Below are 24,563 nucleotides of genomic sequence, written 5' to 3' on the forward strand. Positions count from 1 at the left end.
GTCCAGGGCAAGACAATCCCAGGCTTTGCCCTTGGGCTTTCTGCTGACACATGTCACCAGCCTGGTGCCCCCACCCTGGCCTCAGGCCCGGGAAGCTCACCTCATCAGTCTCTTGCCAGAAGCCCTCAGTTATCTGCTCAGCCACCTCTTTGGGGCCCAGGAAAGATAAGCAAGGTCAGCAATAGCTCGGCTGCTCCTTGGGATGAGAATTCCAGCAGGGGGTCTGCAAGGGGGGTGTGGTCTTCCCCCACTGACCAGAAAACCACCCGCAGTCCCTCCGTCATCTCCTTTTGGGGACGAAGGTCCTGTCCGACACAGCATTCCAAAAAGCGACAGTTTTTTAAATTTTTATATAGGGTAAGACGATTTTAAACAGCTTTGGAAAATTTCTGTGAAGTTTTTGTTATGACGATACAAAGAAAACCAGCAAACTAAAATGAAATCTCTCTTCCCTCTGCCTCTCAGTCTCCCCTCTTGGGGACAGGCCCCCGCATCAGCTGCAGTAAGAAGAGGGCAGATGAGGCCAATCGAACATTCCTTAAAATACTGTTAAGAAGACAAAATGAAAACCAGTCAACTAAACATCTCAGCAAATTGGCTTTGGGCAAATTGACCTGGAGCCCAAACTCTGGTGCTCAGATGGAGCTTAATAAATATTTGTTGACTGAACAGCAAAAGCGTTCGACCGTTAGGTGATGTCTGCGCTTGAGGAGAAGAGCGGTCCTGAGTCTGTTCCTGGCAAGTGGGGTGCGAAGCGGGGGGTGCAAAGCGGGAATGAAATGGGTCGTGCACGAGCCAACGATAGGCCCTCAAAGCTACTTTGTAACCGAGCGTGCATCCTGTGCTGACATTTTGGATACACTTGTTTGGCAAGCATTTAACAGACACGGTGTCCTCAAAGGGCTTTCCACGTGTGGGGACACCCTCTGTGACACCAGGCAGTACAGCATAAACGGTAGGGCTGCCTTAGAGTCTCCCCGTAAACCCAAGTCTCCGAACTTCTCACCCGGGCCAGGGAACACGTGGCTCCCCTGCCAGACATGGGGCGGGCAAGTCACAGGACCTGGCCACGGCATCTCCGGGAGGGGAGGGGACCGGCTGGCTCTGTCTCAGCTTAGAGGCAGCTGTTGAATTAAATCTGGACGCAGGGAGGCTTCTGGCAGTTCCGCAGGCTTCCTGATGACACTCCCCCGGGCCTTTCCAAGACTGGAGAGCCAGGAGAGGAGGGGACCTGCTTCTTTGTCCCTCAATCACCGGTCAACCTCACTGGAGCCCCATCACTAACACCGCCATACTTCCTTGACCTTCATCCTGAGAAGTCATCCACTGTTGACAGCGTCCCGTTCTCGTAAAAAAAGAAAAAGTGCTACCAATTAGCCCTGACATGCCGTTAACTTTAGGAGGCCTCCTGATTTCAGAGACCTTAAAACAAGAAAAAGTAAGTTTGAATGAAAGAAATGCTATTTGTTTTCAGGACAACTGTGTGCGTGCTAGCTTTGATGTGGGTCTTGATCCCAGTCGCGTTACCGTCTAGCTGTGTGGCCTGGCGCGAGGAACGTTGCTTCGCCGAGCCGCGGTCTTCCTGTTAGTAGAACAGGACGGTGACACTTCCCTCACGGGTCACGAGAGGAGAAACAACGATGTCCAGCAAACGTGGAGCTTGGCGTCCAGCATATCACAAGCAGCCACCTAAGGGGCTCTAACAAGGCTTGTGAGAACAACACTTTCTTCTGGCGCCTGGGTGGGTACACTGAGCTGAATGAATCTATGAATTATTGGGGCTGATATTTCCCAACAGACTACGACCAAGAGGAGAGAGGGCGGAGAACTGAATTAAGGAGCACCAACCAGCTGGATAGGGTCACCGAGGGCACCGACGGCAGCAGGAGTACAAGAGGCTTGGGGTAGAAGACAGATCCAGTTGGGATGTGGGGAGTTCCAGTTACCAAAATGGAAGTAGACCGCATGGAACTAACTCTCTGGTCAATAACAATGATAAAATCTGAACAGTATACGAGACTGCTTGAAAGCACTTGAGAACAACGCAGAACAGAAACTAGAGGACACGGGGTCTCTGAAAGACAGGAAGCACACTAGGGCACCTCTGTTCGTGGTGCTACACGGGGGGATGGGGCTGATACAGAATGCAGCAGAATTACTGCCTGGGAAGAAGACAAAGAAGTTGGACATCGAGGGTGGAAACTGAAGGGCAAAATGCCAGAAGGGAGATAGCTAAGGAAGGGGGAGCTCCAAAATTACTGTACAAATTCCCCTCAAATCCTTAGTTAATCCCTAAATTGTATACACATAGAGAGAGACTCCAAGGAGCCCAGAAGAAAGCAGTACCTGGGAAGCAGGGGGTTCGGCAGTTGCCTCAAAGATGGCATTTGGAGTTCAAGACCTGCCAAGCTAAAAGGACTTAGTGAACATTTAAGGTTTTTTGATTTATTTATATTTTTAGAGAGAGAGAGAGAGGGAGAGAGAGAGAGAGAGCACGAGAGAGTGCATGTCTGGCGGAGGGGCAGAGGGAGAGAGAGAGAAAAAGAGAGAGAGAGAGGGAAAGAGAATCTCAAGCAGGTTCTGGGCTCAGCACAGAGCCCCACTCAGGGTCAATCCCAGTGACCCTGCGATCACGACCTGAGCTGAAATCGAGAGTCAGATGTTCAACTGACTGAGCCACCCGGGGGCCCCTGTTGTTGTTGTTGTTGTTGTTGTTGTTTTTAAAATTTTTTTTTCAACGTTTATTTATTTTTGGGACAGGGAGAGACAGAGCATGAACGGGGGAGGGGCAGAGAGAGAGGGAGACACCGAATCGGAAACAGGCTCCAGGCTCTGAGCCATCAGCCCAGAGCCTGACGCGGGGCTCGAACTCCCGGACCGCGAGATCGTGACCTGGCTGAAGTTGGACGCTTAACCGACTGCGCCACCCAGGCGCCCCTGTTGTTGTTGTTTTAATGAGGCAACAAAGTTTGCAAGAGAAAAAGAACGTTGCCCAGGTTGCTGGCAGAGGTGGGGTCTGAGCCCAGGCCTGTTAGATTCTGAGCCACAGCCCCTCATCCTCCACAGCCAGTCACTCATTTATTCACTCCTCTATACTGGGCTGTACGCAAGGAGAGCTTGGTATGGCCCGGCCCACACCTGCCCTGGTGCTCAGGGAACTCACGGCCCTGGGGAAGGAGTCGCTGGAAATTACCACAGCCACCCCTGAGTATGTACTGTGTACCACACTTAATGTGTCACGTCATACTGAATTCTCTCAACAGCCCCAGGAGGCCAACCCTTATAACATCTCCATTTTACAGATGAGGACAGTGAGGCATGGGGTGGGACCTGAGTGGAAGAACCAGAATTTGACTCCACAACTCAAAAGCTCTCCAGCAGCATCCTCGACTGCCCACGGCCACCACAGGGGCAAGGGATGTGCAAACATGGACAGGGCAAGGCCATCCTGGTGTTCCTCTCCCACGTGATGGGGTCCTAGGGACTGTGAATTGTGAAAGCAAATTTTCTCTGGTCATCGGGGACTTGGGCTGCACCGGTCCCCACGGGAGGGTGGGTCCTGGGAATTCCCCCCTGACCCCGTGAGTCCCATCACCTCCAACTGCCTCTCACCAGGGGGCTGCAACCACTGCCCACGAGCTCCAGAGGCCATATCTACGGTTCCCCAACCCAGTCTCTACTCAGTGACTAATGGGGCCTTTCAGAAATAAAAGCCAGTTGCTCAAAGCCTTTCAGTGGCTTCCCGCCGTCCTTGGATAAAGTCCCACCTCTAACAAGGCCTCATCTTCTGCCACACTCCCCCTCTCTCCTCAGCCAAATGCAGTTGTCTTGGCCCCTGGGAAGAACTCCCTGTAATCGCTCTAGTTATTACCGCTGTGTAACAAATTACCTTCAAAATGTAGCAGCCTAGAACAGCCATTCTCTTCCCCTCGTGGATTCTGTGGGTCAGTGATTCAGCTACGGGATGGGACAGTGGCTCAACTCAGGTCCCGGTGTCTGGGGCCTCAGCAGGAAGGTTCTAGTTGGGGGTGACTCGTGGCTGGAATCACCGAGAGGCAGCTTTCCTCACATATCTGGGGGTTGATGCTGGCTGTCGGCTGCAACCCATGCTATACATGGCCCCCGCATGGTGGCTTGCGAGTCGCGGGATTTCTCGGGGTCTAGCTTGGCTCAGGGCTCCAAGAGACAGTGTCCCAGTGAACGAGGCAGAAGATGCACTGCCTGTTCTCGCCCAGCCTTGGATACCAGGTAGTGTCACTTCTGCTGCATTCTATTGGTCATAAGTAAGTCACAAACCCAGCCAGATGCAAAGGGAGGGGACAGAGGCCCTACCTCTCAATGGGAGGGGTGTCAAGGTCTCAGAGTGTCAGGTCTTGGACCAGGAGATATTGTTGACTGTTGGGGCCATCTGCAAAACAGCCCATCTGCCACCCAGTCCTTACACAGTACCGTCTCTGCTCAGAACCATCGTCTCTCCAACTCACACCCGCTAATTCCTACCTACCCCTCAGGTTCCAGCTCAAACACCACCTCCTCGGGGAGGCTGCCCTGACTGCCCTGCCAGGCTTAATCTGGCCTCCTGCCTAGATACCCGCAGAGTACCCAGCACTTCTCAAGTGTCTGTCTGTCTGTCTCCCCTCCTGACTGCAGGCTCTGTGAGGACGGCTCAGAGCTACTTCCCAACAAACACATCCTGGAGAGGCGGAAGGGGAAGAGAAGGGAATAGGCCATGCTCCAGGCTGACAAGGGTGCTGCTCAAGGAGAAGGATTCAGCTCCATCGTCTGTACTTCTGCTGGTCTTGAACCCCCTGCCCCCCGCCTCCCACGGCCTCTGTGCCAACCATGCACAGGGACCCCCCATGGTAGTTGTCGGGGGCGTTTCTGTCCATTGCAACCATCTGGCTAATGCTGCAGCCTGTAAGATACTGCGGTCTTCTGGCGAGGACTCACCTTCTAAAAAGAAATGGGACCGACAGATGGAAAAGGGAGGGAGTCTGAGCGGGCTGGAAGAAGCTGAGGCAAGAAACAGAGTTTGCTCCCTGCAAAGACGGGCGTGGAAGACCACAGCGGAACTGCTTGCCCAGGGCCCAGCTACGTCTGAGGGCAAGGAGAACCCTGGTGAAGTCTCCCTCCCCATTTGTACCCAAACGTCATCACCACCACCACCATCATCACTCAACATTTAAAAAAAAATTTTTTTATTGTTTATTCTTTTTTGAGAGAAAGAGGGCGAGAGCGAGCATGGGGGTGGGGGAGGGGTGGGGAGGGGGGCACAGAGAGAAAGGGAGACACAGAATCCGAAGCAGGCTCCAGGCTCTGAGCTGTCAGCACAGAGCCCGACGAGGGGCTCAAACCATGAACCGTGAGATGACAATCTGAGCCGAAGTCGGACGCTTAACCACCCAGACGCCCCATCACTCAACTTTTTTAAAGAGGAGAGAAGAGTCACCACCAGTATCTCCCACAGCTGTAGCCCAGGCGAAGACACAAACCTGCTCCCGGCTGCTCCCTTCCCAGCACTCGCTGGCCTCCCTCCTCTGCCTGTGGTGCTGACAAGACTGTAGAATCGCTCACTTCATGGGGGTCCAGGGCTGTCTCCTTTCTGCTCTAACTCTACGAACATTCACAGACTCTGTGCTGGGGACTCCCATTATGTGCTTCTAGAAGAGCCCGATGTGAGGTCACCACAGGGGTTCTGGGAGCGCGACCCCTGGCCCGCCCAAGTCCAGAGCGCTGAGTCCAGCCCACTGAGGTGCCCTTGCCCCGTGCCAGCCCCTTTCCCGCATGATCCCATGGAATCCGTGGAGGTAGATTACAGGAAAGGGAAGCCAGGTGGGTGACGTGACTTAATCAGGTCCTCTAGGTGGGAAGTGATGGGGCATTTCTCCTGTGCATACCCCCAGCTGGTGCTATTTCCAGGGTCCTCGGCCCCTGCCTCCTGCTAGCCGTCAGCACAGATCCTGCTGGCTTCTGTGCAGACAGCCTTGGGCTCCCTCCCGAGGGTTTAGAGGTGAGAGCAAGGCCTCTACACACGGCCTCACAGAGGCCATCTGTGCGGGGCTGCCCTGCCTGCCCACCCGGGGGTTCCGCGGGGGCAGTGCAGGGGTGAGGGAGCCATCTAGGGGGAGGACCTGTTCCCTGCTGCCTGCGCGGCTGGCACAGATCTGAGCCCATTACCTGAGTCAGAGGGGAAGCTCTCTGCCTCGGCAGGGCGCACTAGGGGCGGGCGGGCCAGGCTGCTCTGCCAGGGAAGGAGGGAAGGAGGCCGCCAAAGCGGGCTGGGGCGGGAGGGGCCGGGCCAGCTGGGGCCGGAGCTAGTGTGACATCACCGGGCGGCCCGCCTCTGTCTGGGGCTGAGGGGAGGCCCGGAGCCTTTCTGGGGCCTGGGGGATCCTCTTGCACTGGTGGGTGGAGAGAAGTGCCTGCAGCCAACCAGGGTCAGGCTGTGCTCACAGTTTCCTCCGGCAGCATGTAAAGGCTCCACAAAGGAGTGGGGAGTTCAAATGAGGCTGCTGCAGACGGCCTGAGGATGGACCCCGAGCCCTGAGCCGCCCTGCCCGAGCCCCGGATCTGCAGAGCATGGCACTGAGGCAGCCGCTGGCCCCCGCTGTGAAAGGAGGCAGGTTGTAAGTGGCCCCCCCGCAGGACCCCCCCCCCCCCCCCGCCCCGGCCAGCCCCTGCCCCATCCCTGGCCCAAGCCCGGCCGCGGAGCAGAGCAGAGCAAGCAGAGGCCAGTGAGGCAGGGCTGCTCGGCGGCCAGTCCGGCCTGCGACTCGGGGACCCCTCCTGGAGGCCATGGACAGGCTGCCCTTCTGACGGCTGGGGTAAAGCATGTGAGGAGCTGCCCCGGGGAGCCAAGCAGGAGTGAAGAGGTAAGGGGCCAGCACTGTGGCACCAAGGGACAGGGGGCAAGAGGCAGCAGCTGACCCCATGTCTGGGGGTTCAAGAACCCTGACCCCTTCAGCTGGGGGTGTGTGCAGCTGGACCCCGGAGGGGGGTCACTCCTGCTTTCGCTTGGAGTCAAACACGGCATCTTCCGGGGTGGGACTCGTGGACACCTGGGCAGAGGGTGGGCTCTGGGGGCGTGAGACCACGGGCTGTTCATCTGCAAGCCCCGCTCTGCCTCAGACAAAGAGCCTTTGGGGTGAAGGCAGGCGGCTCCGGGGCACGGCCCGGCAGCCGGGGTGCGTGCGTGAGCGTGTGCCTGTGTGTAGGTGTGTGCTTAGGGGAGCAGGGGTAGCCCAAGGACGTGGGAAGTCATTTCTAAGTTTTGGGTTCCTACGCACCCTGGTTAGAGACTATGCTGAGGCAAAAGCAAAAGTAAATGCTGTCCGGCCAGAGCCGGGAACCTTGTTCAGAAAGTTCCCTGGAGCCCAGCAGCCTCTGCTCGCCCCTCAGCTGGGCAGGACAGGACCAAAGGGGTCCAGAGCTAGAAGGGACACATTAGCTAGAGATTTCCGTTGCTGGGGCTCGGGGCAGAGAGCTGCCCCGGCTTTCCCCGCGTGTCCACGGACGACTGATCCCGCCTAGCACCGGACGGTAGCCCAGGTCTCCAGCAGGCTGTATGTGGCAGGGAAATAGGGGAGGATCAGGCTTCCCCGGTACCCTGGCAGGGGGTACAGCGCGGGCTCCACATTCCGAGTCCCTTGAAAGCACTCAGCATTAGATAACATTTCCAAACAAATTCTTCACTGATCCCTCCCTTCTCCTTCTGTGATATGTGTGTCACGGGTCAGCTATTGCCTCGGCTGTGGGATTATGAGAGCTCCCAGGGGCCAGTTCGGTTACTTAGAAAAGGATCTCCTTTCACCAGGGCTCTGAGGAAAGCTGAGAATACCACTTCCGAAGCCGGCCCAATGCTCCGCACATGCCCACATGCATTTTTACAATTTGAGGCAGAGTAACACCCTGGTCATGCCCCAGGTTCAAATCCTACCTCTTCTACTTAGGAGTCACGGGACTCTGGCTGAGAACACTTAGCCTCTCTAAACCTGTTTCCTCTTCTGCAAAATGGGAATAATAATACTACCCTTCTCTTAGTAACTGCTCACACTTATGTTGCACTTATCCTGAGCCAGATGCTTATGACATCCACCCTATGACACAGGTACCGCTGTTCATCACCATTTTATAGGTGAGGAAACTGAGGCACTGAGGTTAAATGATGTGCCCAAGGCCCCGTGGTTAGTAAGTGCCATCACCAGGATTTGAATCCAGCACTCGGAACCACACTCCACTGCTTTCTAGGAGGAGCACGTGGGATCATGTCCGGGAAGGCCTTGCACAGTGCCTGCTGCATGGCACACCCTCAGAAAGTGTTAGTCACTGAGTGTCGTGAACCACGACGATCAGGATGGCAGATATGGAAGAGCAGAGACCCAGACTCTCTTGACCCTGGACGTCCCGCTAGGGCTGTGGGACAATCCCACGAGGCCGAGCCAGTGTGGCGGTCACTACTGCCACCCACGCGGGGCTCCCCCCGGGAGGCCGAGGGGGCTTTATGTCTGGACTGAACGGCACCATGTCCATTTGGGCCACTGCGTCCACACTAAGGGGGGCGGGGGGACCTTGGGGACATCTGACGCCAACCTTACAGTAAGAGCATCCTCCTACCCACACGGGCACCACTCATCTGCCTGCTGGTCTCCTGCGAGAACCATGGTAGGTGAGGAAACCAGCTATCTCCATGCTGGAGGGGGTCTACAGAGCAGGGAGACCAGTGCCAGGCCTGTCCTGGGTTGCAGGGGGAGGGGTAAGGACCCCTCCCCCCAACTCCATCTCCATCACCAAGTCTGACCGTATGGGGGCCAAGGCTGGTGGGTCCTACACCAGCTGACACTGGTGCGTCTTCCCTCCTGTCGCCCCAGAGGTCTCGGCGGATTCCGCAAACTCTTGGAAGCATTTTGAAAAGCCGACATTAAACGTGTGCTTCTCTAACACAGGCCTCTGGGGCTGCAGAAGCTGCACGTTTCCCTGCTCTGGCCTGGAACGGTGGTGGCCCACTGCGCTCTCTGGGTAGCCCAGGCCGGGCAGAGGCACTGACTGACTTCACAGGCCTGGCTAACAGAAATTAGATTAATTATCACTCAATACAGGCAATCGTGGTGGAACAGACAAAATGTGTGAGGCATAAGGCCCAGGAGGGGACTGCATGGTACCTACCACTGTCAGCTCAAGGGCAGAGCAATAAAGCCATTTCTCCATCCACCCCTCCAACCCACAATGATTTACTAAGCACCTGCTGAGCTAAGTAAGGCAATGCATTATATCATTTCATCCTCAAGACAACGCTCAATAAACCCTAGGTGTAGCATCCCATTTTTCAGCTGAGAAAGCTAAGGCTCAGAGATGTTAAGTAACTTGTCCAAGGTCACGCAGTTGCTGATTGTGTGGGTGTAGCTCCAAAGTCTACGTCATTCCACTGCTCTGTTCAAGGTGTCCCGACTGCTCTTTTCCTGACCCTGTCACCGAGTCCCCCAGCAGCCAAGTCTGTTCTGGTTGCCGTCCTACAGAATGTTTACACCACTCCCTCGGAAAACCATGTGCCTCCCCGATTTCGATGCATCACTTGCTTGTCAAAGGAGCCTGCCTCTGAGACAGAACAGGCATTATCACCACCCTTCTTACACATGAGCCTCAGCACAGCTACGCGGCTCCGTGGGACTCTGGCGCCAGCTCAGTGGGGCGGAGCCTCAGGCAAACATTCGTCTGTGTGCCTGAGAGACCATTCGTGCGTGGGTTGCCTACATCCCTACGCGGAGACCCCACGGGCTGCGGAATCAGAGCGCAGGTCCTCATGGTCTGCACTGGGCCACACTTGAGCAATCCTGACAAGACATCAGGGAGACAACAGCCGGCAGCCACATGAGAACAAACAGCAGCGGCCGGCCCTAGGCAGGTCCGCCCAGCTTCCGGCCTCTCTGAATCACAGTCCATTTTGTCGGAAATGGTCTCATCTGACAGCAGATGAGGAAGGGCTCTGTTCACAGGGCCCGCAGCCCAGTGGAAGGAGCCACAAACTGAATCTAACAATCACACAAATGTACAACAGGGACAGACCTGCAAAGAGGGGGGCATGTCCCCATTTTACAGAGGAGGAAACTGAGGCTCAGAGGCCACAGCACCTCTGCCAACGTCCCCCCACTAGTGGGCCAAAAAGCAAGGATTCAAACCTAGATCTAGACTCCCTCTACCCCAGCCCGCTGCCATCCTGGATAGACGCACACTGGGGAAATCTCAAGAATGAAGCAAGTCAATGAATAGCATTCTTTTCTGTGAATTTATATAAAACACCCCAAATAGAAGGGTTATTCAGCCACTGGTGACTTGGAGTTTGTGGTGATAGACAGGTCACATCAGAACCTCATGCCGAGGGTAGTTTCAATGACAAAACCATATTCTCTCATATTGACTGTAAACCATATGACTGATTTAATAACAGCTGGGGTCGGGGGGGGGGGGGCAGTGACCGCTAAAACGTTACAATGTCCTGCTACATGTGTACCTCAATGGCAAGACACATTCTGATCAGAGAAATGTTCACATGTCGGGTGGGGGAAGCCAGGCGGCTCACAATCGAGCTATTGTGTTAGGTCTAGTCTCGGGTGAAACCGACCAGCCTCTCCTGGGCCCAGGAGCCCCAGAGCCTCAGCCTCTCCCTGCTGCCCAGTCCTCCAGAAAGGCAGGGCCCAGACCATCCAAGTAAAGCCCAGAAAGAAGTCTATCGTTATGGCCGAGAGGTGCCCGAGACCCGCTCAGCTCCAGGAACGGGCCAAGTCCTGCCTGAGGCAGCCCCAGTCCAACCTCCACGAGGGAAAGGTTGTGTCTCTTAGTCACTGCTGGACCTCCAATACTCAGGGCCAGGCAGAGAAGGGATGTGTGGAATGAATGAATGAATAAACGAACAAATGAAGCAAGCCAGCCAGCCTCAGACCAACAAGCCTCTCAGCCCCATGGTGCCACACAATTCCCGTCTGTGTTGTGCAGCCAAGGCCCCTTTGGACTGCCTCGACTCCCACCTTGTGTGCCCCCAATCCTCACCCCCCCAGCTGCATTGATCCCCCCTCCAGCCCCCTGAGCCACCCCATCAGGGTACTGATCACCACTGCCCCTGCTCTCTGTCCCACCTACTACTGTGGGCGCCTTAGAACAGGGACCGACCACGCTCCCACTCTATCTCCAGCCCCATTACAGTGACTGGAACAGGGGAAATGCTCAACGAATGAATGAAATCCTTGAAGTCCTATTTAGGAACCCAAATGCCATGCTGGCTATTGGGTATTCAGTGGACAACCAGATGAGCTGTGTCTTAGGTGCTGTGATGGATGCAGGAAGCAGCCACAGCGGCCCCTGGAGGCTGGGCGAGGAGGGGCCCTTGCTGTGGACAGTGGCTTCACAGGGAGGTAGACTTGTGAGGTCACCTGAGAGAGGGAGACAGGAATGCTTCGGGCAAGACACAGGGGAAGGTACTGAGGCAAAAAAGAATAGTATGTGCAGAGGCAGGGAGCATGACCACAGCATGAGGCTGTTTTTCAGCAGGACACTGACATGACCAGATGTGAGCTTTAGAAAGACAGGTGGCCGCCTGCACTGGAGAGTGCAGGGGAGAGGGTAACCAAGGGCAGGGAGGCCAGTTAGGATTGTGTGGGGAAGCAACCGGGCTCTGGGGTAGACAAGCCTGGTTCTGAGCCCAGCCTTACCACTTGGTAGCTCTGTGGCCCCGGGCAAGTGACTTTGTCCTTTACCTTCGTCTCTCTGTCTGTGACATGAGAATAAATGTAGGCCCTGACTTACAGAGTCATTGGGATCTGTGAGACAGGCACAAAATGTGCTTGTCCCAGGTCTCAAGGGATGAGCCCATGCCAACAGGCCAAGGCGGCCTTAGGTGCCAACCACTCAGCCTGGCCTAGAAGAGTAGCTCCAGGCAAGGCCCAAAGTTCTCAGGAAGCCACCCCGGGGGCAGCGCTGTCTGCCCCAGTCCCCGGCTTCTTCCTTTCGTCTGACGTTCCCCCGGTTCCAAGGCTCCAGAGCACACGCCGGAAATGCAGCAGCCAACTCAGAAGCCGGGCTCTGAGATGGCTTCTGCAGACCTTCCCCGCCTCTGCTCCGTTGGCTGGGGCTCCTGGCACAAAGGGCCTGGTGCGCGGGCTTTGGGGGAATCTCAAAATGGCTCCCAAATAATGCACCATGAAAAAGTAACAGCAGCATCCTTGTCCCCCCCGGGCAAAGGCAACCAGCTCCCCGCGGCCTAAACCACATCCCCTCCTGCCCTATGATCTCACGGCATGACCACAACCCGCCTCTCCATGAACTCAGCCCTTCCCTGGAGCCAGCAGCTCACCAGTGACAGGAGCATGAGAGCCCCCCACTGCTCTCCTCCGGGAAAATCTCTCCGATCTGACACTCTCTGCTTCTCTGGCTCATGCCTGTGTTCCCGCCACCCAAGACAGGGCTGGACCCAGGCTGTAGCAGCACATGATGACTGGCTGGCGGGGAAGGCTCAAGGACAGAAGGATGGATGGGTGAACAAATGGCTCATTTGAAGGTCTTATGAGAGCTGAGCTGGCAGGGTCTGGGAACTGGCTCCAGACTCCTTGGGTACCCACATGGGCCTCTGGTGGGAAGTGAATCACAGGATCCTGGGCTGGGAGGAGACGGCAGTTGGAGATGTGGCTGTTCCCTCCCTGGCCCCCAGGGCTGGCAGTGAATCACCTAGGACAAGTGACGCACAGTCCCTTCAGGTTTCCTAAGGTGAGGACACCACTGCTCATCCGTAGATGCCCGTTTGGGGGCCTCGCCACTTGAATAGTCAGGAAGCGGTTTCTAACATCCAACAAAACTCCCCCTTGTACTGACCTGAAAGCCATTTTCTACTGATTCAGTCCAGTGACTAAGAAGCAATCTGCATCCTGGCCATGAAGCAGACAGGAACCTTTTGTTCATACTGGCTGGGGAAACAATCTTGATGGAAGTGGGGGCGTGGATATTGCAGCTGACAGCTGAATCCCAGTCGTGGTGTTGATTTCAAGGGACCTTAGACAGGTGACCTGACCTTTCTAGATCTGGATTTACTCTACTGCAAAATGCAGATGTTGATTCTTTTCTTCTGGGTGTAAGGGGACCATATAGTTTGGTACCCAATTAGGACACTTTTGAAAGCAAAAGGGGGTGCTATCAATAATTCCATAAGATAACAGGCCTCAAGTGGGGCCAACCTTGTGCGTAGGGCTGTAAGCGCCAATGAGAAAGGGCACACTGGGCACCTGGTGAGTTTACCACAAACAAACAAGGGGTGTTATTATCTACGCCTTTGGTCAGGTGGTCAGCAGGACCCTCTGGGGTCCTTTCTTCCAGAATTTTCCTTTATCTGGATCCCTCCCACATCCTGGGTTACCAGTTGGTTTGGGTACCTCCCCACTGGCACACCACACATCTCAACGAGCTTTCGTAGGAAAAACTGTCAACTCTGAAGTTTTGATTTTTTCCTCTCTGTCCTGATGTTGCCTTAACAATCACAATTCGTGCTCAGGTCCATCAGACTCACTTGAGCAAAGCTCAGGTTCCCAGCTTCCCCAAAGCCAGGCGTCAGGGGCCAGCCGGGCACACTTGGGGCCAGGCGGCAACTCCAGACTCCTATACTGCCTTGGCAGAGGCCCACTTCTCAGGCCTCCTGCAGGGCCTCTGGCCTGGACTATTTGGCCCTCCGTGATCACAGAACGAGGGGTCAGGGCTGGCGACAGAGGGAGAGGTAGGTTCTGTGACCCCTTCACATAGCACTACAGCCTGGACTGGTCATGAGGCACCACCCTGAGAGCTGGCTTGAATCTGGAGGTTTCCCTGGGGCTGGCAGTCCTGGGGATCCCAAGAGCTCTCCTGTTCTCCCCTTGCCTGCAGGGGTCAGAGAGCAATTCTTTTCAGTGTCCTGTCACTCCAGCACTTTTCTTTCCATATATTCAGCATGGCATATTTTAGGGTTCTGTTACTGGCTCTGCTACTTAGTAATTCTGTGACTATAGGCAAAATGACTCATGGTCTTAGACTCTCAATAGTTTTCCTCACCTGCAAATGGGGATAATTGTCAGCTCTGCCGTTAGTCTTAAAAGCATCTTTGTGGGAATTAGAAAATAGCTGTAATATAAATATCCAAAACGACAAAGACCGTGAATGTAAGCTGTGCTCCCTAGAGTTGCATAGTGCACAACCTGGGCCACCAGGCATGGCAGCCCTGAAATAACAGGCCTTCCCTCCTGAGGTTGTTGGGAGGATTAAGTAAGATCATGTATATAAAACGCTTGAGTCATAGTGACAACTGACTGTAGTTATTATCCTTAGTGTTTGAACTTTTCTCATTCCTAACCCCCGGGCCACCAGCTTCTGCTGCAGGGAAGGACACAGAGCTCCATCTTTTAAAAATGATTCTTCCCACAAAGTGGCCCCATGCCTGGGCTGCAGTGCCGCGGTGCCGAGTGGGATGTGGACACACAGTGTGTGGCCCCACCGCACCAGGCCAAGGAGGGACGCTCGGGGCTGCCCACTGGAGGCTGGGTGGGACCCAAGCCTTGGGGAGGCCGCCTCCCAGTGTGCAGGGGCCGTCACGTGGCTCAGTCACACCAGCTCCACTTGTGGGGAGGGAAACCCGTACATAATGGAAACTCCTCACAATACAATGTGGAAAAGCAATTTTAAGAATCGTTTTTATTTTCATTTTGAAGCCAAGGAAAATAGTTGGGAGTTGCTTTTCTTTGTTGGTCATAGGAAGAAAGTGAGGAGCACCACTTTGATTGGAACAGAGTCCTTCTCCCGGCCGAAGATGGCTGGAATGCTGGGGAGGCTTATTTCTCTTGGGGTGCAATTAGTTGAATAAATATCAGGAAAGCAAAAGTAAACACACTCATTACTGCCCATTAAGAACTGCCAAAGCAGCAGAAACACTGGGGAGGGGCGTTAGAATCTTAAGGGAAAACAAATGACTCCAAAGCCAAGGGCAGTGCAAAGAGTACAGCCCTTGGTGTCAGGCTGACCCGAGCTCTCAGCTGGGTCAGTTCCGGCTCTTATCTGCCCTATGCTCCTGGGAAAGTCACTTAGCCTGTCTGGGATTCAGGGTCCCCATTTACAAAAGGGAAGTGGGGGGGACAACCACCTCAGTAGATCGTCCGTGGCAGCGTGTGTCAGGGACACAGCCCGGCACCCTGTTCCTTCTCTAACCCACCGGGCCCACGCCACTCACGCCAAACCCAGACCCCATGAAAAAGTGACAGGAACCCCCAGAATCGTGAACTTCACCCGTGGTGGCACCCCTGGCAGTGCCATCTTGAGAAAGATACCAGACAGCTTCTCGAGCTGTAATTTCCTCACCCTCAAAATGGTATGACTCAAGTCACTAGCTCTGAATGTTGGGATGGCTGAATGGGACAATGTGTATGGAAAGGGCCTTGTGAACCTGAAAACCTGTGCGAGTGTTAATGATCAAATGTGGTGCTCTTTTCAACCGAACAAGCGCAAGAAATGCTGTGTAAAGGCAGCTTGCCCGTCTCTTGCTTCTCCACTCCCGCCCAGCATCACGTGAGATCCTGGGACAGATAGCAAGACAGCCAGGACCCAGTCTGACCAGAGGGCGGCTTTGGGGCTGAGAGGGGAGGCCAGACATGCCTCCTGCTCAGGGCCCAGCTCCTGTGACAGGTACAACTTCCTCCTCTGAGAAGCGGAGTAATCAACTGTGCTATCTCCTGGGCGGGGGATGGTCGGCGCTCCTCACTGAGTCCGGCCCTGCTGTCTGCCACACTAGAGTGTTAGTCCCATCTCTAGTTGAGGTAGCGTTTCTATGTCCCTTATGTAGTGTGCAAGGTGGGCTGGATCAACCCCATTTCGTAGAAGAGGCTCAGCCTTTAGGATCTCAAGCCCAAGGGCACAGGTTTTGCTGGAGAAGCTCTGAGAGCCCACATGTGGGAGGGGACAGGCCTCAGTGATGAACAGTGACACCCTGCCAGGTCTTGAGGCCTGGGAAGGTTGGGAAGCCAACCCTTTCCTGGAGCCAGGTTGCCTCCCCGTGTCCCTGGAGGTTTCCTGGCCAAGGCAGAGGCCCTCACCAGCATCAGCACCGGCACTAGCAGCTGCCTCAGGTGAGCGGCCCGTGGGAAGGCAGTCCCGGCCTGCGCGCCCCAGCCTGTGGTGCGGCTCCTCGCCATTGTTCTGGGCCGGGAGCGGCCGTGGGCTGGTGCAGGAGCAGCCGGAGCGCTTTGGAAACCAGGCAAACACTCACAAACTTATCCTGGTTTCCACTAACGTCACTGCAGCCCTACCTTACGTAGCCCAACCCACAGCAGAGGCTGCCGAACACCTTTCTCTGCCTGATCCAAAGGCCCGAACTGGCCCCGGAACCATGCTTAGACTTTCTCATTCAAGCAGAAAATAGTTCCAAGTGGCTCTGGGGAGCTCAGGGTCTGTTTTGTAACTGCGCACCAGCTGGCACAGGTGGACCCTGAACCTGGGCTGCTCACCAGAGAAGCCCCAGAAGGGCCAGGGGAAGACAAAACCTTCAGGATCTGTGTCATGCTGGTTTTAGCATAAATTAATGTGAAGTCAGAAAGTGGTGATGCTAACACTTTGTTTTGTCTTTTACGACTAAAGACTGGATTAAGTACGTTTCTGTGCACTCAGGGAGAGTTTGAAGGCTTGAATACATGAGATCAGATCAGGGAAGCTTTCCTGACCCCTCCAATTACCCCCGGTTCTGCCCCCTTCCAGCTGTGTGCTCCTAGAGAAGTCACTTAGCCTCTCTGAGTCTCAGTTGCCTCATCTGTAAAATGGAAATAACAACAGAATCTTAACAGTATCTACCTTGCAAGAATTCATTAAAGTAGAAAATGCTTGTAAATGCTTTGAGCAGGAGCGGGTACACAGCGAGCACTCAGTAAACAGATCCTATGGGTGTTACCGATAAATATGAACGGCCTCCTCCTGTGCGGGTGGTGTCCCCTCTGGCAGCCACCTGCATGGGCTCCCCTGGCTCCGCCTCCCCATCGCCCTCCTCACTATGTGGCAACTGCTGGCAGGTGTGCCTTTTCATTCGGTCCACAAATATTTATTGAGTGCCTACATATTCCAGGTCAGGTGTTTGGCACTGCGAGTGGAGCACACAACACCCTGCCCTCGTGACGGCTCCGTTCACGGGGTGCGGTAGGGAAATGTTCTATGTCTACTGGTGATGAGGACTCTGGAGGGGAAGGTGGTGAAGTCACAATGTTAAATAAGCAGGGAAGGCCTCCCTGGGAAGGTGACATCTCAGCGAAGACCTGAAAGAGGTGAGGGAATGAGCAATGAGGAAAGAGGGGTAAGAGTGTTCCACACAGGGAACAGTGTACAAAGGTCCTGAGTCACAAGTGTGCTTGGAGAGCATAAAGACCGTCGAGGAGGCCGAGGTAGCTACAGCGGCATGACCAAGGATGAGGGGAGTCAGAGATGAGGTCAGGGAGGGAGGGGGGCCAGGTTGGGAGAGCCTGAGAGACTCTCTCAGCTTTTTTCCAAGATGAGGGTCTCCCAGAGGATTCTGAGTAGAAGATCGGACTTTTTTTTTTAAGTTTATTTATTTATTTTGAGAGAGAGAGAGAGAGCACAAGCGTGAGCGGGGTAGGGGCAGAGAGAGAAGGAGAGAGAGAATCCCAAGCAGGCTCTGTGCTGGCAGCATGGAATCCGACACAGCGCTCAATCCCATGAACCGCGAGATCGTGACCTGAACTGAAATCAAGAGCTGGACACTTAACCCAACTGAGCCAGCTAGGTGCCCCAACATCAGACTTTTCTTTCTTTCTTCCTTCCTTTCTTTTCTTTTTTTTTTTTTAAAGGATCACTCTGGCTGCTGGGTTGAAGATAAACTGCAAGAAGCAAGGGCAGCGGCAGGTCCAGCAGCAGACCAGGTCGGTCCAGGTGAGAGGTGAAGGTGGGTTGTGCCCAGGTATAGGGGAGGTGGGGGGCAGCAGCAGGATACTGAGAATATGCCCTGGATATTGCTATTACAAGCTGGTGGTGATTAGCTGTAGGTGGAGTATGAAAGAAGGAAAGGAGTCAAGGATGACTTCAAGGTTGCTGGGATGAGCAACCAGGAGAATGGAGTTGCCATTTACCAACATCGGAGAACATGGCAGGTGAACACGCCAGATGGAGGTATGGGGATGCCAGTTCACTTCAGGACAAGTTAAGTTTGAGAGGCCTAGTACACAGTCAAGTGGAAATGTCAAAGGAGCAGTTGGATGGATGCGTCTGGAGTCAAAGGGGGAGGTCTGGGCTGAAGAAATAAATGTGGGAGTTAGCAGTGCCTGGAAGCCACAAGACTGGATGAGATCACCGAGGTAAACAAGAGGTCTGAGGCCTGAGCTCTGAGTCCCCCAGGACAGGAACAAGAGGATGAAGAAGAAAAGAGACAGAAGGGACAGCCAGTGAAAAAGGAGGAAAGGGTGACCGTTGGGAAAGGAGTCTAAAAAGGGAGCGACCGACCATGTCACCCAGTGCGGAGAGGCAAATCATAATGAGCACCAAGACCTGGTCACCGGGCTTGGCAATTGAGGACGCTGGTGATCCTGTCCAGAGCACGTAGAGTGGAGGGGAGGGGCCGGGCCCGATGGGAGGGGGCTCAAGAGAGAAAGAGAAGACAGGGACTTTCTGGAAACTGGGTACAGACAACTCCTTAGAGGGTTTTGCTTTTTACAAGGGGAGCAGAGAAATGGAACTGGAGCCGGAGAGGGGATGTGAGGTCAAGAGAGGACGGGTTTTCTTTAAGTTGAGAGAAACAAGAGCATGATTATAGGAAAAATGCGATCATGCAGGAGAGGTGGGGGATTGCTGCTGGAGCACTGTCCTTGAGCAGGCGAGGGGAGGGATCTGTGCACGTCCGTCCCCTCCCTCTTGGCCTGGCCAAATCCTGCTCATCCCCCGAGGGTCAGCGTAAAGGTCACTTTCTCAGGGAAGCTTTCTTGAATCCTCCGATTAGGTCAGTTCCCTGCTCTACCCTTTCACAGCGGATGCTATGCTGCTCCGCGGCTCTCCAGGGACCGTGCCACGGGGCATAAGCCCTGTGAGGGCAGGGCTGCCTCCGGCCTGTTTGTGGCCGTCCGTCCAGCAGCCAGCATGCTGCCTGGCACCCCAGAGACGTCTGATGGCTATCTAGTGAAGGGACGAATGATCCAAGAGCAGAACTGAAACAAATCTGGACACACAAGTCTGTTTTCCGCTTCCGCCTGCTTTAATCACGTCGCAGTGGCCAGGACCTTGCCGTTACTGGCTATCACAAATATTTGGATTTAGAAGAGCTCAGTTGTTTGTTCCTGTTTGGACTCGGTAGCTTGGCTAACACACAGACCCAAGCCATGCGGCTGGACACATCCTTCCATTGACACTGTCCACTACCAACTGAAAACATTCCACACCGCGTGCAGTGATTCGTTCATTTAACAAATATTTGCTGAAAGCCTGCTTAGGGCGGCATCCTGGGGACACAGGATGGAATCAGACCCAGCACCTGCCCTCATGGAATGTGGAGTCCGGCAGAGGAGATCACACAGAACTCCTATTCACCACAACTGTGACGCGTGCTACCCAGGGAAAGCCCAGGGGTTAGGAACACGTAGAACGGGGAGATGTGATGGCCTGGGTAGCGTGGGGCAGAGAAGGGAGATCGGACAAGCTTTCCTCTGCCTCCCTGCCCCAGCTGGGAGCTGCCTTCAGGTGGTGTTCAGGCTCGGGTCAGGAGCTCAGTGACGGGGCTGGGCTTGGGGGCTGGCTCTGGGAGTGGCAGGGCTGTGGCCTCCTGCCTCCAGATGCCCTGGTCCCCTCCCATTTCCCCTCGACCTCTGCTGAGACCTGCCTGTCTCCTTCTGCTGCTTCCAGAAGGGCTGCCTCCTGAAGCTAAATTTTTGGAAAGATCTGCCTGGCGAGAAGGCTGAGCTCATTTATGGCACAGGCCGCTGGCAGTGACAGCACCGTTACTGAATCTCCCTTCTGTTTACTTTCAGGTTTTCACAGGCTCCGTTCGCCAAGAGGAACCACCATTTTGCAAGGACCATGAGGCCGCTGTGCATGACATACTGGTGGCTGGGACTGCTGGCTGCCGTGGGAGCAGCGGCAGGCCAGAAGGAAGGCTTGGAGGGCGCCGAGGAGGGCTCGCCCGGCGAGTTCATTTACCTGAACAGGTACAAGCGGGCCGGCGAGTCTTCGGACAAGTGCACCTACACCTTCATCGTGCCCCAGCAGCGGGTCACGGGCGCCATCTGCGTCAACTCCAAGGAGCCCGAGGTGCTCCTGGAGAACCGGGTGCACAAGCAGGAGCTGGAGCTGCTCAACAGCGAGCTGCTCAAGCAGAAGCGGCAGATTGAGACGCTGCAGCAGCTGGTGGAGGTGGACGGCGGCATCGTGAGCGAGGTGAAGCTGCTGCGCAAGGAGAGCCGCAACATGAACTCGCGGGTCACGCAGCTCTACATGCAGCTCCTGCACGAGATCATCCGCAAGCGGGACAACGCGCTGGAGCTCTCCCAGCTGGAGAACAGGATCCTCAACCAGACAGCCGACATGCTGCAGCTGGCCAGCAAGTACAAGGACCTGGAGCACAAGTACCAGCACCTGGCCACGCTGGCCCACAACCAGTCCGAGATCATCGCGCAGCTCGAGGAGCACTGCCAGCGGGTGCCCGCGGCCAGGCCCATGCCCCAGCCGCCCCCCGTCACCCCACCCCGGGTCTACCAGCCGTCCCCCTACAATCGCATCATCAACCAGATCTCTACCAACGAGATCCAGAGCGACCAGAACCTGAAGGTGCTGCCTCCCCCCCTGCCCACCATGCCTACCCTCACCAGCCTCCCGTCCTCCACAGACAAGCCGTCGGGTAAGTCCTTCCGTGAGGGAGCCCGCACCATCTGGGCCTCAGAGCCAGGCTCCAGGCTTCCCTTGGCCGAGACCACAAGTGGGGGAAAAGCCACGGCAAGTTGAAGCCGGGCCAACAGACTTGCGCAATCCCCCAGCGATCCCTCGGGCCAAGTCGTGGCAGCCTGGGGGGATGGGGGGGGGGGTGGGGGCAGCGTGCCTTAGACGGATGCTCCAAGGTAGAACTAGGAAACTGGGAGAGTCTCAGAAGAGAACAATCGTTCTCTGGCTTCTGACGGGCAAGAGCCCCAGGCCCGTAGTTTTCGGGGCTCTGTGTTAGATGCTCTGTGTTGGCAACAGGATGTCTCTCCTGTAAGCTCTTGTGCTGTGCCTGGCAGAGAACTGGCAGGTGATAAATGCTCACCAAAGAAACCAGCAGTCAAAGGAAAAGAACGTGTTATCACGGCAAAGGTATGATAAACACGTCGTAGGGGCTAGGGGATGGGAAGGAGTACTTTCCATACACTTCCTAGAGTCTGCTGCTGTCTAGGATTTTCAGTGACGATTCCGTATACTCTTAAATACATGTTTCATCTTAAATACGGTAATTGTCAGAATATGGTGATGGGGGACAAACGTGGTGACTTGGTACGTTTGCAAGCTTGAAAGCTTGACCGAGGTACCGGCGTCGGGTATTTCCATGGATCTTGATTGTATCACTAACCCCTGAAGCTCCTTGTGGAAGGTTAACTGAAAAGATAAGTAACTTGCTCACAGGCTTAGCCTGCTCAGGCTGGACTGGAATTCAGGCCTTGTCACTTTAAATCTAGGGCTGACTCCTCTGTGCTCGGAGAGTCTGGGGGGGAGCACAAGCCCAGCCCCCTGAAGCTCAGCCTCACATCCACCCAGGACTGTATGAGCCTTCCAGATGGGCTGTCAGATGAGAACTGGATTCATCTTTGCCGAAACTAACCACTTATCTGCTCCAAGTCAGTGATTTGGGTACCACTTCATTATACAAGCAGGGAGATATTTTTACTGAAAGTATCCTGTTTTACACTTATTTCACACTCCTGAAAATAACCACCAGTACTGGGAAGAGCAGCTTCTTGCTAATTCCAGAAGGGGGTGGCCCATGCAAAAGACAAGGGCAACACTGTGCAGGCCCGTGGCCGGGAGCACCTGCCTGCAGCACTGCGCAAGAAAGCCCTCTGCTGGGTTTGCAGGTTGAGAACGTAAGTTCTGAAGAGACTGACCTAGATTCAAATTCTGACTCCAACACTGGTTAGCTCTGGGACATCAGACCAGTCACCTTGCCCCTCAGAGCCTCCGTTTCCTCTGTTTCAATCTGTCAATTAGGGATAGATTAAAATAATGCCTACCCAAAGATTAGATGAAATACTGGGGGAAAAAAAATGTGTCTGGCATGGTGCTGGGCCCATGGAAAGTCTCAGTACTTGGTAGCTCTGGGTTTCCTTCCGTTTTGGTCTCTTTATCTTAAAGCAAGGAGATTGAAATAAACAAACAGTCCCTTTTTAGCACTGGCTTTCTACAGCAGATGACTGGTTCCTCTGTACACGTGTCTGTTTTAAATCAGAAGCTCTGAAAGAGCGGGCAGAGCGTGCTAATATGTCTTGATAGAACGCCCAGAGGGTAAAACGTGCCTTTGGGCACCAAATGAAGGCTCAGTTGAATGTGACACTCGTGATGTGAGCCTGGCTGACCTCAATGGTTACCCAACAGACCTCTTCTTGCCTAAGCATCTCTGGTTTCTGAATCCATGATTTCAGGACATTCCTGAGCTTGAACTGAGCTGAGAGGGATAAGAGTGTAGGAAGAAAGACCTAGCTTTGCATCCACCTCTTATTAGTGGTCTGCTTGTGAGAAAATTACTTCACTCTCCTGAGCTGTAATTTTCTCCTCTGGAAAATGGGGGCAGGAGTTATGACACAGCAGGGTTGTTGGGGAAACTCAATGCAATCAGGCATGTGATATTATGTCACCTGGGGCAGCCAAAAGTGGAGGTGCCCCTACTCTGTGCCGGTCACAGCACCGGGCTTCGGGGAGTTGGTAAAAGCTACAGTGCCAACCTCCAGGAACTCAGTCTGGAGGAGGTGGAAGATGTGTGAATGCACTGGGATGTATCCAGTCCCTCTCAGTTCCTCCGTCCTCTCAGTTCCATCCCCCCGAGACGGGCACATCAGATCCGACAAAGGATTTCTCTGGGGGGAGCATCTATCGAGGCCAAAATTACCAGAACGTTGTAAGAACTGATGGGACCGACACAACGAGGTACCTGAAATCAGGAATGCAGCGAAAATCATGGGCTATGCAGTCACTGTGGTGATACCATGGTGTGCTAAGTGCCCTGCAGAGTGGTGAAGGAGGGGCTATGGGGACACTAAGGTGGCACGCGTGACTGAGTCTGCCTGGAGTATAAGGGAAAAGGTGGACGGAGGCGGGACTTCCGTGAATGATCTGGAAGAGTCTACCAGGTGGACCGAGGAGTTGGACAATGGAGTTACTAGTCAGTCCCTGATGGAGATGAGTCTGTGCAAAGTCCTGGGACCATGGCCCTACTCTGGGCACCTCAAATGGTCTGGACCACCTGCTTCTTCACGTTCACAGTCCATCATGGTCTGTGTGCATTCCAAGGCCCCTGCACACACCCCAAAACCCACTTTCTCTCCCACTTAAGGAAGCACACCTTCATGGGAGGGAATGGCAGTGACTTCATGTGGACACAATTTATCTCTAAAAAAAAAAAGCCCTCCCAAATGTTGGTAGTGATTGTTGGTAACAGATTCCCTGTGACCTACCTCCCCACTCCAGATGTCATCAGCCAGACCTGTGGAAGCTGAATGGGCAGGGAGGGCCCAGTAGTTTCCTGGGGCTGGATGACACCCAGAGGAAAAGGCAATGGCCTCTCAGCCAATCAGCAGGGAGCTCTTATCAGTACTGTTCTGAGAGCTCCCGGGCAGGTTCTGCGCCTGGAAGACAAAACCTTCTTCTGTGCTCTCACCCATGAGGTCCTTTGTTCCCAAGGATAGCACTGGGCCAGAAACACCTTTGCGTGCAAGACTTGGCAGCTTCTGAACCTTTCATCCCATAACCTCAGAGCCATCCGCTCTTCTCCTCATTGTCTGGGTCACTCAGCCCACAGCTCACCCTTCCCCCGGGGACTGAGGGAGCCACGGCCGCTTATCTGGAGCCGCACTCACCAGCTTGTTCCCAGCCAGACAGTAACAGCCTGGCCCCAGGCCAGGCCCAGGCCACGGAGAGCCTGAGGGAGGGAGGCCCAGGCAGCTCCTGGCTTCCCTGGTGTCTCACTGGGGTTCTGTCCTGCCTCCCTCAGGTCTGGCCAGACCTGGGGCGTCTCAGTAAGGATGATGCTTTGATGAGGCCTATGCCAAACGGCCCTCCCTGTGGCCCTGTCTCCTGGTGGGCCGGCTGTTGCTGTCCACCCTTCCTCTTGTCCTCTCCACTTTCTAACACTCACACATCCCCTGACCTCCTTCTCCACGTGTGTGCCCTGGACACATAAACACACATACACGCACGCACTCATCACTCAGGTCCGCCATAGAGGAATACTGCCGGGGTCATGAAAAGGCACGGGAACAGATAGGATGGAGCCTCAGTGCTGGCCTTCTCCCCAAATGGTCCAGGAGGCCTGGGACACTGTCCCTCGGCTCTGTGCGGGCACAGCCAGGCAC

General features: G+C 54.8%; 2 protein-coding genes across 18 annotated transcripts in view; one reads left to right on the plus strand and one right to left on the minus strand.

Annotated features, from left to right (window-relative positions):
- RALGPS1 (Ral GEF with PH domain and SH3 binding motif 1) overlaps positions 1-24,563 on the minus strand; it is a 276,302-nt gene that overhangs the window by 94,144 nt on the left and 157,595 nt on the right. The window lies entirely within an intron of this gene.
- ANGPTL2 (angiopoietin like 2) overlaps positions 6,360-24,563 on the plus strand; it is a 34,210-nt gene continuing 16,006 nt past the window's right edge. The window contains exons 1-3 of one of the 6 annotated variants that reach the window (XM_047829946.1): positions 6,360-6,872; positions 17,841-17,935; positions 20,004-20,869. In XM_047829946.1, the coding sequence (XP_047685902.1) occupies positions 20,053-20,869 (817 nt within the window). In that variant the 5' untranslated portion in view covers positions 6,360-6,872; positions 17,841-17,935; positions 20,004-20,052. The remainder of the gene's footprint in view (positions 6,873-17,840; positions 17,936-20,003; positions 20,870-24,563) is intronic. The other 5 variants (XM_047829944.1, XM_047829945.1, XM_047829947.1 and 2 more) reach the window with 5 other exon arrangements.

The sequence above is a fragment of the Prionailurus viverrinus genome, chromosome D4 (genome assembly GCF_022837055.1).
Source record: "Prionailurus viverrinus isolate Anna chromosome D4, UM_Priviv_1.0, whole genome shotgun sequence".
NCBI classification, from domain to species: Eukaryota; Metazoa; Chordata; class Mammalia; order Carnivora; family Felidae; genus Prionailurus; species Prionailurus viverrinus.